This window comes from Sus scrofa, chromosome 1, assembly GCF_054392235.1.
Source record: "Sus scrofa isolate SSC_HxYL_T2T_F1_AM1 chromosome 1, Sscrofa_HxYL_maternal_Yorkshire_Landrace_v2.0, whole genome shotgun sequence".
Classification (NCBI taxonomy): Eukaryota; Metazoa; Chordata; class Mammalia; order Artiodactyla; family Suidae; genus Sus; species Sus scrofa.
In genome coordinates this window covers 214,273,480-214,287,192 of record NC_139383.1, presented here as the reverse complement: position 1 = coordinate 214,287,192, position 13,713 = coordinate 214,273,480, and the positions used below count along the sequence as shown (strand labels likewise).

At 36.5% G+C, this 13,713-nt stretch overlaps 1 protein-coding gene across 6 annotated transcripts in view; it reads left to right on the top strand.

Moving 5' to 3' along the window:
• DENND4C (DENN domain containing 4C) overlaps window positions 1-13,713 on the top strand; it is a 150,744-nt gene that overhangs the window by 104,865 nt on the left and 32,166 nt on the right. For 2 of the 6 annotated variants that reach the window (XM_084984090.1, XM_084984074.1), the window contains exons 18-23: window positions 195-323; window positions 513-657; window positions 933-1,079; window positions 6,188-6,310; window positions 7,148-7,291; window positions 9,859-11,015. In XM_084984090.1, the coding sequence (XP_084840216.1) occupies window positions 195-323; window positions 513-657; window positions 933-1,079; window positions 6,188-6,310; window positions 7,148-7,291; window positions 9,859-11,015 (1,845 nt within the window). Of the gene's footprint in view, window positions 1-194; window positions 324-512; window positions 658-932; window positions 1,080-6,187; window positions 6,311-7,144; window positions 7,292-9,858; window positions 11,016-13,713 lie in introns of all 6 variants that reach the window. The other 4 variants (XM_084984082.1, XM_021063184.2, XM_084984099.1 and 1 more) reach the window with 3 other exon arrangements.

Sequence of the window (13,713 nt, the reverse complement as noted above, 5' to 3'; positions counted from 1 at the left end):
GCCCGAGAACTTCCATATGCTACAAGTGCAGCCGTAAAAAACAGGAAAAAAAGTTTGCTGAGACTCTCAAACCAGAAAAAAGAGAAAATAGCGCTTAATAACTTTGAGAACAATTGAGTAAAATCATTTAAAAATCTCTACCGGTCATAGACTAATATGTTAACTATTAATGCCTTGATGTCATTTTTTGTTAGGTGTGCTATCGAGTAGTAATGCAGCTTTGTGGACTTTGGGGTCATCCTGTTTTAGCAGTGAGAGTTTTATTTGAAATGAAAACAGCTAAGATAAAGCCAAATGCTATTACTTATGGCTATTATAATAAGGTAAGTAGGACTGACATTAGGCAATATATACCGCTTATTAAGGTTGATAATTTTTTATCCCTGTTATTACTTAAACTTCTTTTGGAGGTTTTGGGGTAGAATTCTTGTTATATATTACATGAGTGTGTATTTTTTTAAAAATTCAGATATTCCTAATAATCATTATTTTAACCTTTATTTTACCTTTAGGTAGTTTTGGAGAGCCCGTGGCCTAGCAGTACCCGCAGTGGTATCTTCTTATGGACGAAGGTACGGAATGTGGTACGTGGCTTGGCACAGTTTAGGCAGCCGCTTAAAAATACCGTGCAAAAGTCACAGGTCTCCTCAATATCAGGTAATACATGTAATTGGAAAGATACTCTCTTGCTGAACCATAATCTTTATAGGCGTATGAATTTTTAATTATATGAGGCAGAAAATGTAAATGAAATTCTACTTGTTATTTTCATATACTACTAAAGATAGAGGTTGCCTTAGTCCAAAATTATTTTCTTCTCTCAGAAGTATAGAAAGTGTTCTGCAACTTTAAATGAACTGTGAGTCACTCATGTTTAGTTTCAGAGATTATCAGCGCATGAGTTATTGAACTGCTGTTGTCCTTATCTTTAGCTCCTCAGAGAGCCACAGGTGGAAGTGATGGGGACACGGTGAGCCACGGTAGCATGGATAGTTCTAATGATGTGAATGGTGGGGAGCACACGGTCTTCGTCAGAGATTTAATCAGACTGGATTCCACTGATAATCATTCTAGCACAGGTACTAAAATCTGAATTTTGCTAACCTTCACTTACTCTCATGTTAAGGCTTTCTTTTTATTTATTTATTTATTTATTTATTTATTTTTCTGCTTTTTATGGCCACACCTGCAGCATATGGAACTTCCCAGGCTAGAGGTTGAATCGGAGCTATAGCTGCCAGCCTACGCCACAGCCACAGCAACACAGGATCTGTGCTGCGTCAGCGACCTATACCACAGTTCACGGCAACACCAGATCCTTAACCCACTGAGCAAGGCCAGGGCTTGAACCTGTGTCCTCATGGATCATAGTTGGGTACGTTAACCTCTGAGCCACAAAGGGAACTCCAAGACTTTGATTTTTTTTAAAAAAAGCTTTTTACCTTCCTCTCTCAAGTTTGTGCAATACGAGTATGTTAAATATATATAAATAAGGAGAGAAAGTACACCTCTGATGGCAGATCACTTCTCCTTATTTAGGATAGCATAAAATTAACTTTGGAGTGTGGTGCAAAAGGCTCTTACATGTTGCTTTTTTGTGTTTGTTCATCATTAATTTGTGAAAAAATATATAATTGTTAGGAAGTGTAAAATGAGGAACTTGACTCTTAGTGACACAATTTTTTATTAAGTGAAAAATATTTATTAAAGATTTGAAGTTATAAATATTAAAGAGGGAAGAAAACAAGTCACATGCCATGAAAAAAAGTATTCTTTGCATAGTCATTAAATGGCAGTCTTTAAAATCTGAGAAACTACTGAAGCTACTTTTATATACAAAGCTATGGGCATAACCTCTGTCCTTTGAAGTTAGAAATAAGTGTAATTAAAGTAGTATGTCAAACAGATATGTATGTGTTGCACATCCTTCTTCTTGTGTTTTTCTTTCTGGTTGTTGTTATTGTTAATATCTCAAGCTTTTCTTTAAAAGGAATTCTGAGTCTAATTCCTATGCTTCATCTGATGAACTTGTCTCAATGACTGAAGTTTCCTTTTCTCTGCTCTTTGTTGCTCTGCTTTTTGCTCTGTGCTGTTTCTTGGTGCTGCATTTGTCCTTGGCTGTCATGGTGTGGGGTGCAGACAGACTTGTATGACGTGGAGCTATGGATACACGTGTGCGTTAATTCTACCTTTGAATGTTAACCACTTCAGGTAATTTCCTATTTATTAGGTTAAATTTTGCTGACATGCAGGGGTGGGGGAGAGAGGTTTTAAGTATTGTTACAGATGGAAACAATTTTAGTTTTCTTGGCCTTTTCTCCTTTAGATAGATGTAATCATATATGTATATTATTGAAAATTTCCAACTAACACTTTATGATTAGTTTGTAAACCATATTTGTTGACTTATTTGAAAATATACTATGTCTTGCTACAATTCGTATTTTGAGGCTGGTACAGCATCATTGTGTCAAATAGTTTTATGGGCGTTAAAGATTTTCCGTAATTTAGTTGTTAAGGTGGTTTTTGCTTGCTAAAACTGATCTGCTAACTTTTGTATTAACAACTACTCCCTGGCTCAGTTCCCCTCATGGCTCAGTGGAAGTGAATCCAACTAGAAACCATGCGGTTGCAGGTTCAACCCCTGGCCTTGCTCAGTGGATTAAGGATCCGGTGTTGCCGTGAGCTGTGGTATAGGTTGCAGACATGGCTCAGACTTGGCGTTGCTGTGTCTCTGGCATAGGCCAGCAGCTATAGCTCTGATTAGACCCCTAGCCTGGGAACCTCCTTGTGCCATGGGTGCGGCCCTAAAAAGACAAAAGGCAAAAAACAAACAAACAAAAACTACTCCCATAATTACAGAAAAATTATGAATTGGTGAAAATCAACATAAAGCTATAAGTTACAATCCTGTATGTAAATTAAATTTCTTTGAACATGTAGGAATTTTTACAAGGCTTTCATTTTACAACCACTTTATTTCCTCCTGTATTTTTCCTAATGCTTATAGAAAAAATTGATTTCATATATTAAAAAAATAAAATAATTTTATGGTATGAAACCATTTCGCCAGGAATAGTAATATTGATGATGACAGTGATGATAATAAACACTCTCCTTATCCCTTGGGTTTTTTTAACTTGTCTCCTTCAGTGGGAAGAAACTAGTAATTCTGGAAAATTGCATTAAGACTCTAAGAGTTGAGAAAGAAACTTTGGATCCCTTTTCAGCTACATTTCAAATGACTGAAGCCCTGATACTGAATTTACAGTGATTATGTATCTCTATGGAGTTTCTGGTGATGTCACCTGATACTTTTGGAGACTTCCAGGCCAGATGCTTAAGTTACTCTTTTCATTAAAGATTATCTTACAGCATCTTTCCACTTGGTACCTGATACTGAGTGGGGCATATCTGGGTTTGATCGGTTTACTCACTTCCCAGTCTAGTGTCCATCATGGCATTGTAATGCTTTACTAGACTTGCTGAAGTATAATTAATTCTTTTGTTTTATGGCAAACCCAAAGTTTGAATGGCAGTTTAACAAGTGTAGAAAGTGGAAGGCACTACATTTTTTGTAATATGTGCTTTTCATTGACATCCTTCATAACGATCCCCTAGGTAACTCAGTCTTAAATGACAGAACATTAAAGCTAAAATAGACTTTTAAGAATGTATTTTGAAATAATTTTAAACTTACTAAATGTTTCAAGAATAGTGCAAAGAGCTCTTGAATAACTTTTATCTAGATTCACTCAGTTCTAGTTTGACACATTTGCTATATCATTTTCTTTCTGTGCACATGCACACATTTTTTCCCTAAATTATGTCCGAACAGGTTGTCTACATCTTTGCCTTTTACCTTTTACTTCAGTGCTATTTGCTCCTACATAACCGCAGTATAGTTTCCAGATTCAGGGAAATGTTGATATGTTACTTTAATGTATAGTCTATATTCCAGTTTTGTCAACTGTAATGTCCTTTGTGGGACTTTAACTCTTCCCTCTCTTTAGTCTCCTTTAATCTGGAACAGTTCCTCACCTTTTCTTTGTCATGAAATTTCATGACCTGGACCTTTTTGAAGAATGTCTAGTTATTTTGTGCAGAGCTCCCAAATTTGAGTTTGTCTGATGTTTTCCTGTGGTTAGGTTATGCATCTATGGCTGTGCTACAAAAATGATGTTATATTCTTCTGAGATTATCACATCCTAGAGGCACACAATGTCTGTCTGCCCCCATTGGTGTTGTTAATTTCGATCACTTGGTGTCAGTATTTGGCTTCTGTTAGTTACTCTTATCCCTCTTGCAGATAATAAGCTATCTATGAGGAGACATCTGAGACTATGCAATAATATCTTCCTTTTAATCACACTTTCTCTTAAATTTAGCATCCATTGATGATTCTTGCCTGGACCAGCCTTTACTACGATGGTTAAAAGGTGGCGATCTTGCCAGCTCTATCTATTCTCCTCTCACATTTGTGAGATGGTATTGTGTTTAATGTTGTTTAGACATGCCCCTGTTATGTTTTTGAACACTTCCTTTCTTGCATAACAAAATGTCCCTGGCTTATACCTTCCATGCCTGAGATCTGGAATCAGACATTTCTTCAAGGATCCCAGATTCCTTCTAATGGGCAGTAGATTTTAGAAACCAAAATCTGGGCTCTGGGAATGCTTACTGCCTCTGGGTGTTTTTGTTTAGACTTTTTTTTAACAGAGCTAAAAAAAAAAAAAAGTCTATATATTTTAGAAATACTTCTAATTCCAAATCTGCCCCACAGGTTTTTCTTTGCCTTCCTTCATTTCATTTAAAAAAAAAAAAAAATCTGTCTTCTGGGAGTTCCCACTGTGGCTCAGTGAGTTACAAACCCAACTAGCATCCATGAGGATGTGGGTTCAATCCTTGGCCTCACTCGGTTAAAGATCCGCCGTTGCCATGAGCTGCCATGAGCTGCGCTGTTGCCAGACGCAGCTTGGATCCCATGTGGCTGTGGCTGTGGCATAGGCCAGTAGCTGCAGCTCCAATTCAACCCCTAGCCTGGGAGCTTCTATATGCCCAAGATGTGGCCCTAAGGTGTTTAAAAAAAAAAAAAAAAAAAAAAGTGTTTGTTTTTTTTTTTAAATGTGTTTTCTCCCACAATAAGAATCTTAGCTCCCAACGTCATCACATATACTCATTTGCTCAGTCCCACAGTCCGCATAAAACCATTTCAGAATTGTTACACCCTGTGAGAAACAAACTAAGGAGGAGTTCAAGACTTGACTATTATCCCCCAAGCTTAGGGTATATACTCAAAACAATGTGTTAAAAGTTACTTTGATATGGTCCTAAGGAAAAAAAAAAAAAAGGTTACTTGGGGAGTTCCCACTGTGCCACAGTGGGATTCCCCAGAGTCTCTAGAGCATGGGAATGCAGTTCCATCAGGTTTAAACCCCAACCCTGCGCTGTGGGTTAAAGATCCAGCTTTGCCCCAGCTGTGGCTCAGATCTGATCTTTGGCCCAGGAACTCCATATTCCTTGGGGCAGCCAAAAATTAAAAATTAAAAAATTATTTGGATTAGTCCTCCCCTGTCCTTTCAGTGTGGTTATGTTATTCATAAACAGTTGGTTCCGTTCATTTCTGCATGCATTCAATTTTAGTTACATCCCACCCCTCAGTTTTGTTGATTTAATTTTCTGAATATATGGAAATTAATACATTGCCAAAAATAAAAACAATACAGTAACCATATTTAGAGAAGTTTCCTTTCTCCTTATCCCTTCCATCCTGTTTTTCCCCATTTCTAGTTTCATAGTTTTCTAATTTATTCTTCTTTCATTTTCTTTTGCAGAAATAAGCAGATATATGTTTATTTCCACTTCTTTCTTACGCAAATATTTCATTCTATAGGTGTACTCCAAAAGAAACTTTGAAAACATCTTATCCAAATCTATTAATTTTATAGATGAGGAAATTAAGATTCAGTGCTTCAAAGTGTATAATGGTTTTTAGTCTTTGATTGTTTCTATTTCTGCTCTTCTTTACTTCTTATCATTATTTTAAAATGTTGTGTGTCCTTTGTGAGCTTTCTTCTTTTGCTACAAGTTTATTTGTATATATTGGTGGAATTTTCTTTTGACATTTTATAGCTGGACTATAAACATATAGAAATATTTATATGTAAGCTTTCATTCTTCTTAACAGGTGGTCAGTCTGACCAAGGCTATGGGTCTAAGGATGAACTCATAAAGGATGATGCAGAAATTCATGTGCCTGAAGGACAAGTATCAGGAGACTTGATAACTAAAACAAAAGTGCAAACAGAAGGTTAAGTACTGTTATTTACTTACTAGCTTTACTTAGAAAAATACCTTTAAAGTCTTATTTGATATGTTTGGTGATAATTTCCAGAAATATAAAGTCTTAGCTTATAAGATATTATGTACTATTTTTATGTGATAGATTTTGGTAGTCCCTTGAATTTTAGAATATAAGAGACCTTTAGAGACTCTGTAGATCAGCCCTCAGTTTTGTAGGAAGCTGCAACCCATCAAGATACTCATGTCAGCGTTAAATAACTACTTTGTGACAGAACCATGACCAAACTTTGAGCCATCAAACTTGTATTCCAGGGCCCCTTTTATTTTAAAATGCTCTTTCTCTAGAAGTCCTTCAAATATCTATGTGGTTCTTGTTCATTGGTAGGTTCAAATATAGTCTGTGTAGTTTTTTGTTGTTTTTTAGGAGACTCATTGAGATAGATATGTAGTATTTATTTTCTGGAAGTATGGAGGAATGTTTTGGCTTTATGATATAAAATGCTTTCTATCCTCTTAACAAAAGTGCACTTTAATGATGTCATTTATCTCTAGAATTATGCAAAAGCAAGTCCCTTTCCTACCTGACGAGTGATGAGGAATGTGACTGAAGGCCAAAGCCTTCATTTATTTGCTTAGAAATGTTCAGGTTAGGATTATGAATGCTAAAATAAAGCATTTATTTCAGTCAATACTGATAGCATTTATGGAATAAATCAGTAATAAAGTAGTCACATACTCATCCTCATCTAGAGAAAAAATATATAAAATATATTTTTAAAATATCTGATTTATGTTATTGGAAAAAATAGGACTGTTAACATTCAAATATTTTTTTTCCTAGAAGGGTGTGATGTTTCTGCTGTTGTGGTTAAATCTTCACAACCTAGTGCAGAGCCACAGAGTCCTACTGATCCTCCTGCATGGGGCAGCAGTATTGTGAAAGTTCCATCTGGTATATTTGATGTCAAAGGCAGGAAAAATAGCACTGGTGAGTCTTTATGTATTGGTTATTAAATATTTAAAATATACTTCTATAGATAGACACGTGTCTTAATGACTTTAAATTGCTGACTTAATTGTGCTGGATATGTTAAAGAGCCAGGAGTAAGTTGAATCCTTTTAGAAAAGGTGTGAAGCAGGAATTCCCGTTGTGGCTCAGTGGTTAACAAATTTCACTAGGAACGATGAGTTTGTGGGTTCCATCCCTGGCCTTGCTCAGTGGGTTAAGGATCCGGCGTTGCCGTGAGCTGTAGTTTAGGTTGCAGATGCGGCTTGGATCCCACATTGCTGTGGCTCTGGTGTAGGCAGGCCAGCGGCTACAGCTCCGATTCAACCCCTAGCCTGGGAACCTCCATATGCTGTGGAAGCGGTTCAAGAAATGGCAAAAAGACAAAAAGACAAAAAGACAAAAAAAAAAAAAAAAAAAAGACAGAAAGAAAAGATGTGAAACAGAAGTTAAAAATAGTTATTTAAAGAGGTTTCACTTGTAAAAGGAAGGATATTAAGTGTGTTTTGTTGTTACTTGGATACCTTTTCTTACTGTAGTGCCTGCTCCAGGTTCGGTTCTTCTTTCTTATGGTTGATAAGGAGAGGGGACTGTAGGACAGCCCTCCTATACTTATTCGGAATAGAGAGGCAGGGATGTGACCAAATTCCAGAGGGTTTCTGCATGGCAGGGTAATTCCAGTGCCTGAAGGGAAGTGGAAGAAAAAATTCGCATCACTTATGTTCCACACAGAAATAGCAGTGGGTCTTTTAATTTTGGCCCATTTATTATGGATACCCCGAGCTACTTCTTAATTTAAAGATTAAGTATTTTAATGAATAATTCTATTGTGTGATTCCCATGAATTTATTACTTTCAATTATGTTGTAGGCCTCCCAGGTTACCCTTAAGGTGTATATCCAAGTATATGATTTTAAAAGACAATGAAATTGGCCTATGTCATTTGCCCTTTGTTAGTAGTAGCTACAGTCACTTCTCTAAAGTCACCTGCCATGTCTGTAAGTGTATCTGTTGTATGACCTTATTTGCTCAGCTTTTTAAATCAATGTGGAAAAATTCCTTATTCCTAGAGTCTTTTTCTTTTTGTATTGTTGTGATACCAACTTTAGTTCTTTTGCAGGGGTGTTTTGCTCAAGAGGTGGCGCTAATTGTTTTTAGAAAAAAATAATTAATACATATTTTCTGTATCCCATTTTCCCAGCCTATTGGGGCAGAGTTTTCTTCATTAAACCTTTATAATCATCTCAATGAGATGGACATGGTCTGGGGACTGGTGTTTTTCCTTCCCTTTTTATTGATCTTATTTCCATGTTACATCGTGATATGGGAAGATTTTTTTTTTTTTTTTTTTTTTGCTTTTTATTTCTTTTCTCTTTTGTCTTTTTAGGGCCGCACCCGCGGCATATGGAAGTTCCCAGGCTCAGGGTCACATCAGAGCTACAGCTGCAGCTTACACCACAGCCACAGTAATGGGGAATCTGAGCCGCAACTGTGACCTACACCACAGCTCATGGCAACTCTGGATCCCCGACCCACTGAGCAAGGCCAGGGATTGAATCCGCATCCTCAAGGATACTAGTTGGATTCTTTTCTCTGTGCCACAATGGTAACTCCAGAAGATTTATCTTATTAAGATAGGAGGAGGTGGTAATGAAGCTTTTGCCAATATATCAGTCAATTTTACTTTAAAATTGAACTAAATGTGCTATGAAATTATTAGAAATAATATGAGAACAAGCAAATTGCAAAGATCTTTTTCTCAAGTATTGGTAAAAGATTTCAAAGCAGCTACAAACTTTAGAGTTACAGAATAGGCTAATTTAATTCCCTTAAAAACTTTAAAAAATACCTCTAAATGCTTATTTTAATTGGAATTATTATGATTACTAGTAGATACCAATTTGGAATTTTTTTTTTTTTGTCTTTTTTTTTTTCCATTTCTTGGGCTGTTCCTGCAGCATATGGAGGTTCCCAGGCTAGGGGTTGAATCGGAGCTGTAGCCGCTGGCCTACGCCAGAGTCATGGCAATGCGGGATCCGAGCTGTGTCTGCGGCCTACATCACAGCTCATGGCAACACCAGATCCTTAACCCACTGAGCAAGGCCAGGGATCAAACCCACAACCTCATAGTTCCTAATCAGATTCGTTTACCACTGAGCCATGAGGGAACTCCAACACAGAATATATTTCTTAAATTGAATGTAAAATTCTTAAAATATAAGAAATGTTTATAGATGTATACTTACTGATAAATGTGAGATCTTTTAGTGAACAGTGTGGGTATATACTGCATGATCTTTTCTTAAAATGTGTGTGTATGTGCATAGAGGATGAAAGGCAGATGGTACATTAAAATCTCTGAGAGGGCAGGGTTGAATGGGAGGTTTTTTTTTTTTTTTTTTGCACTTTTTCTGTATATCATCTCAACTTTCTGAATATTTTTACTCTGAGTATGTATCACTTTCAAAAATCAGAAAATAAAACATTTTTATTAAAGTTACATCAGAAAGTGAAGATTTATTTTTAATATTGTACGTCCTCTTTTTCAGGTAGTACATCAAATGTATTGTTTTCTACTCAAGATCCAATTGAGGACGCAGTCTTTGGTGAAGTTGCTAATCTCAAGAAGAATGGTGAAAGAGGAGAAAAAAGACAAAAGCATTTTCCAGAGAGAAGTTGTAGTTTTAGTTCTGAAAGTCGAGCAGGAATGTTGCTTAAGAAGAGCAGTTTGGATTTGAATTCAAGTGAAGTGGCTATCATGATGGGAGCAGATGCCAAGATTCTCACAGCAGCACTGAGGAGTCCTAAGACGTCTCCACTTCATGTTGCAAGAACCCATAGCTTTGAGAGCGTTAGCTGTCATCCAGCTGACACTAGGACTCGTGTATCTGAGAGCACTTGGGATTCTGAGCACAGATCTTTATCCGTGTTAGAGATGCTTGAGGAAAGCCAAGAGTTGCTGGAACCTGTGGTTGATGAAAATGTAGCTAAAACTACTATGACAAAGGATACCTGTGATAGCCTACAACAGGATAGTAATCAGTCCAGAGACTTGAAAGGAGGATCCAAAGATCTAGTAAATAAAAGAGGTAGTTTATATGGTGTTGCTAAAGCTGTTGAGAGGGAAGATGTTGAAACTGGGTTAGATCCTTTGTCGCTTTTAGCCACTGAATGTGTAGGAGAAAAAACTGATTCAGAAGAAAAGTTACTTTCTCCAGTTATTGCACGTAATCTGGCTGATGAAATCGAAAGCTATATGAATCTCAAGAGTCCCCTGGGTAGCAAGTCTTCTAGTATGGAATTACATGGAGAGGGAAACAGAGAGCCTGGCACTACCACTGCATTTATTCACCCTCTGGAGAGGAGATCAAGCCTACCTTTAGATCATGGTTCATCAGCACAGGAAAGTCCTGAAAGTGAAAAGAGCTCCCCTGCAGTGTCTAGGTCTAAAACTTTTACTGGGCGTTTCAAGCAACAAACTCCCTCTCGAGGTCGTAAAGGACAATCTACTTTATCAGCACTGATGCGTTCTTCACCACATGGCTCATTGGGTTCTGTGGTAAATTCTTTGTCAGGGCTAAAGCTGGACAATATACTCTCAGGGCCCAAGATGGATGTGCTAAAATCTGGTATGAAACAAGCAGCAACAGTAGCCAGTAAGATGTGGGTAGCCGTAGCATCTGCTTATAGCTACTCAGATGATGAGGTGAGAATGTTTTATGTGTGTCATTTATTTGATATTGCAATATTTGGGGGGTTTTTTTGTTGTTTTTACTTTTTAGGGCCGCATTCATGGCATATGGAAGTTCCCAGGCTAGGGGTCTAATCGGAGCTACAGCTGCCAGCCTACACCACAGCTCACTGCAGCGCTGGATCCTTTACCCACTGAACAAGGCCAGGGATCGAACCTACAACCTCATGGTTCCTAGTTGGATTCTTTTCCAGTGCACCACAATGGGAACTCCCGGAGTATTATTATATATAAAATATCATTTTTAGAGATTTCTGGAAACTTTTGTTTTTTATATTTCAAGATGTATATCTTATTTCTTTCTTGAAATTACTTGAATATACTTATTTATAAGGAATTAATGAAGGAATAGAATATCAGGACTGCTTTATAATTCCACAAATCAGCTTAAACTAGCACATTGTCTCTTTCTTTGAAATAACTAATGATTAATGTTTGACTTAATAATAATGCCGTGTTATATTTGCATAACACTTCATTTTTTATGTAACTTTCATTTGTGTTCTCTCTTTAATATATATGAAGTCCCCACAACTTAATTGATAAATTTCAAAGTTCATAACAAAAACTGACTTTTTTATTGAAGTACAGTTGATTTACAATACTGTATTCATTTCAGGTATACAGCATTGTGATTCAGTTTTTGCACATTATATTCCATTATTGATTAAGATAATGAGTATACTTCCCCATGCTAGACAGTAAATTCTTACTGCTTATCTATTTTATATATAGTAGTTTGTGTCCATTAATCCCATACCCATAATTTGTCTCTCTCCACCTCCTCTTTGGTAAAACCATAGACTCTACTCTGAGTCTGTTTCTGTTTTATATATATATATATTCATTTGTATTTTTTTAGATTCCACATATGAGTGGAGTGGAATCATAGAGTATCATATAGTGTTTGTCTTTCTCTGTATGACTTTTTCACTAAGCGTAATATTCTCTAGATCTATCCATGGCAAATTTTCGTTCTTTTTAATGGCTGAGTAATATTCATGTGTGGGTGTATGTCATCTTAATCCATCTGTCTGTTGATGGGCACTTGGGTTGCTTCCATATCTGTGGAATACATGGCTGTTACATGTAGCATTTCTATGAACACTGGAGTGCATGTATCTTTTTGAAATAGTGTTTTTGTTTTTTCTGGATATATGCCCAGGCGTGGAATTGCTGGATCATATAACTCTATTTTTAGCTTTTTAAGGAACCTCCATGTTGCTTTTCTGTAGTAGCTGTACCAGTTTACTTTTCCAAAAACAGTGTATGGGGGTTCCTTCTTTGCCATATCCTGTACAACATTTGTCATTTGTAGACTTTTTGATGATGGCCATTATAGCACATATGAAGTGATATCTCATTGTGGTTTTGATTTACATTTCTCCAATAATTAATGGTAATCGGTATCTTTTCATGTTCCTGTTAGCCATCTGTATGTCTTTTTGGGGAAAATACCTATTCAAGTCTTCTGCCCATTTTTCGATTGGATTTAGTTTTACGGTATTAAGTTGTATTAGCTGTTTGTATATTTTGGGTCAATTGCATCATTTGCAAATAATTTCCCCTGCCCATAGCTTGTCTTTGCAATTTGTTGATAGTTTCCTTTGCTATGCAAAATTGTATATTTTGGGTCAATTGCATCATTTGCAAATAATTTCCCCTGCCCATAGCTTGTCTTTGCAATTTGTTGATAGTTTCCTTTGCTATGCAAAATATCATAAGTTTGCTTAGGTCCCATTTGTTAATTTTTGCTTTTATTTCTTTGCCTTGGGAAAATGAGCTAAGAAAATATTGCTACAGTTTATGCTAAAGAGTGTTTAACCCAAGTTTTCTTCTAGGAGTTTTATAGTGTCATATCTTATGTTTAGGTCTTTATAAAACATTTTGAGTTTATTTTGTGTATCATGTGATAGAATCTCTAATTCCATTGTTTTACATGTAGCTATCCAGCTTTCCCAGCACCATTTTGTTTTTTTTTTTCCATTTTAAAAAATTTTATTGAAGTATAGTTGATTTACAAGTTGTGACAATTTCTGCTATACAACAGAGTGATTCAGTTACACATATACATACATCCATTCTTTTTCAGATTCTTTTCCCATATAGATTATCACAGAATATTGATTGGGTAGAGTTCCCTGTGCTATACAGCAGGTCTCCATTGGCCAGTCATTCAGTATACCACAGTGTGCATGTGCCAGTCTCAAATCCCCAGTTCACCTCTACCCCTACCCCACCTATCTCTTTTGGTAACCATAAGTTTGTTTACAAAGTCTATGAGTCTGTTTCTCTTCTGCAATAACAGAATTCTATTGTTTCACATGCAGCTATCCAGCTTTCCCAGCACCACTTGTTGAAGAGACTTCCCCACTGTATATTCTTGCCACCTTTATCATAGATTAATTGGCTGTCAGTGCATTGGTTTATTTTTGGGTTCCCTACTCAGTTCCACTGATCTTTGTATCTGTTTTGAGGCCAGTACCATGATGTTTTGATTATTGGAGCTTTGAGGTTTGGTCTGAAGTCTAGGATGTTTATACCTCCCATTTTTTCTTTTTTCTCAGGATTACTTTGGGAATTCTGGGCCTTTTTATGATTCCATATAAATTTTAGGATTATTTGATCTATCTCTGTGAAAAATTTCATTGGT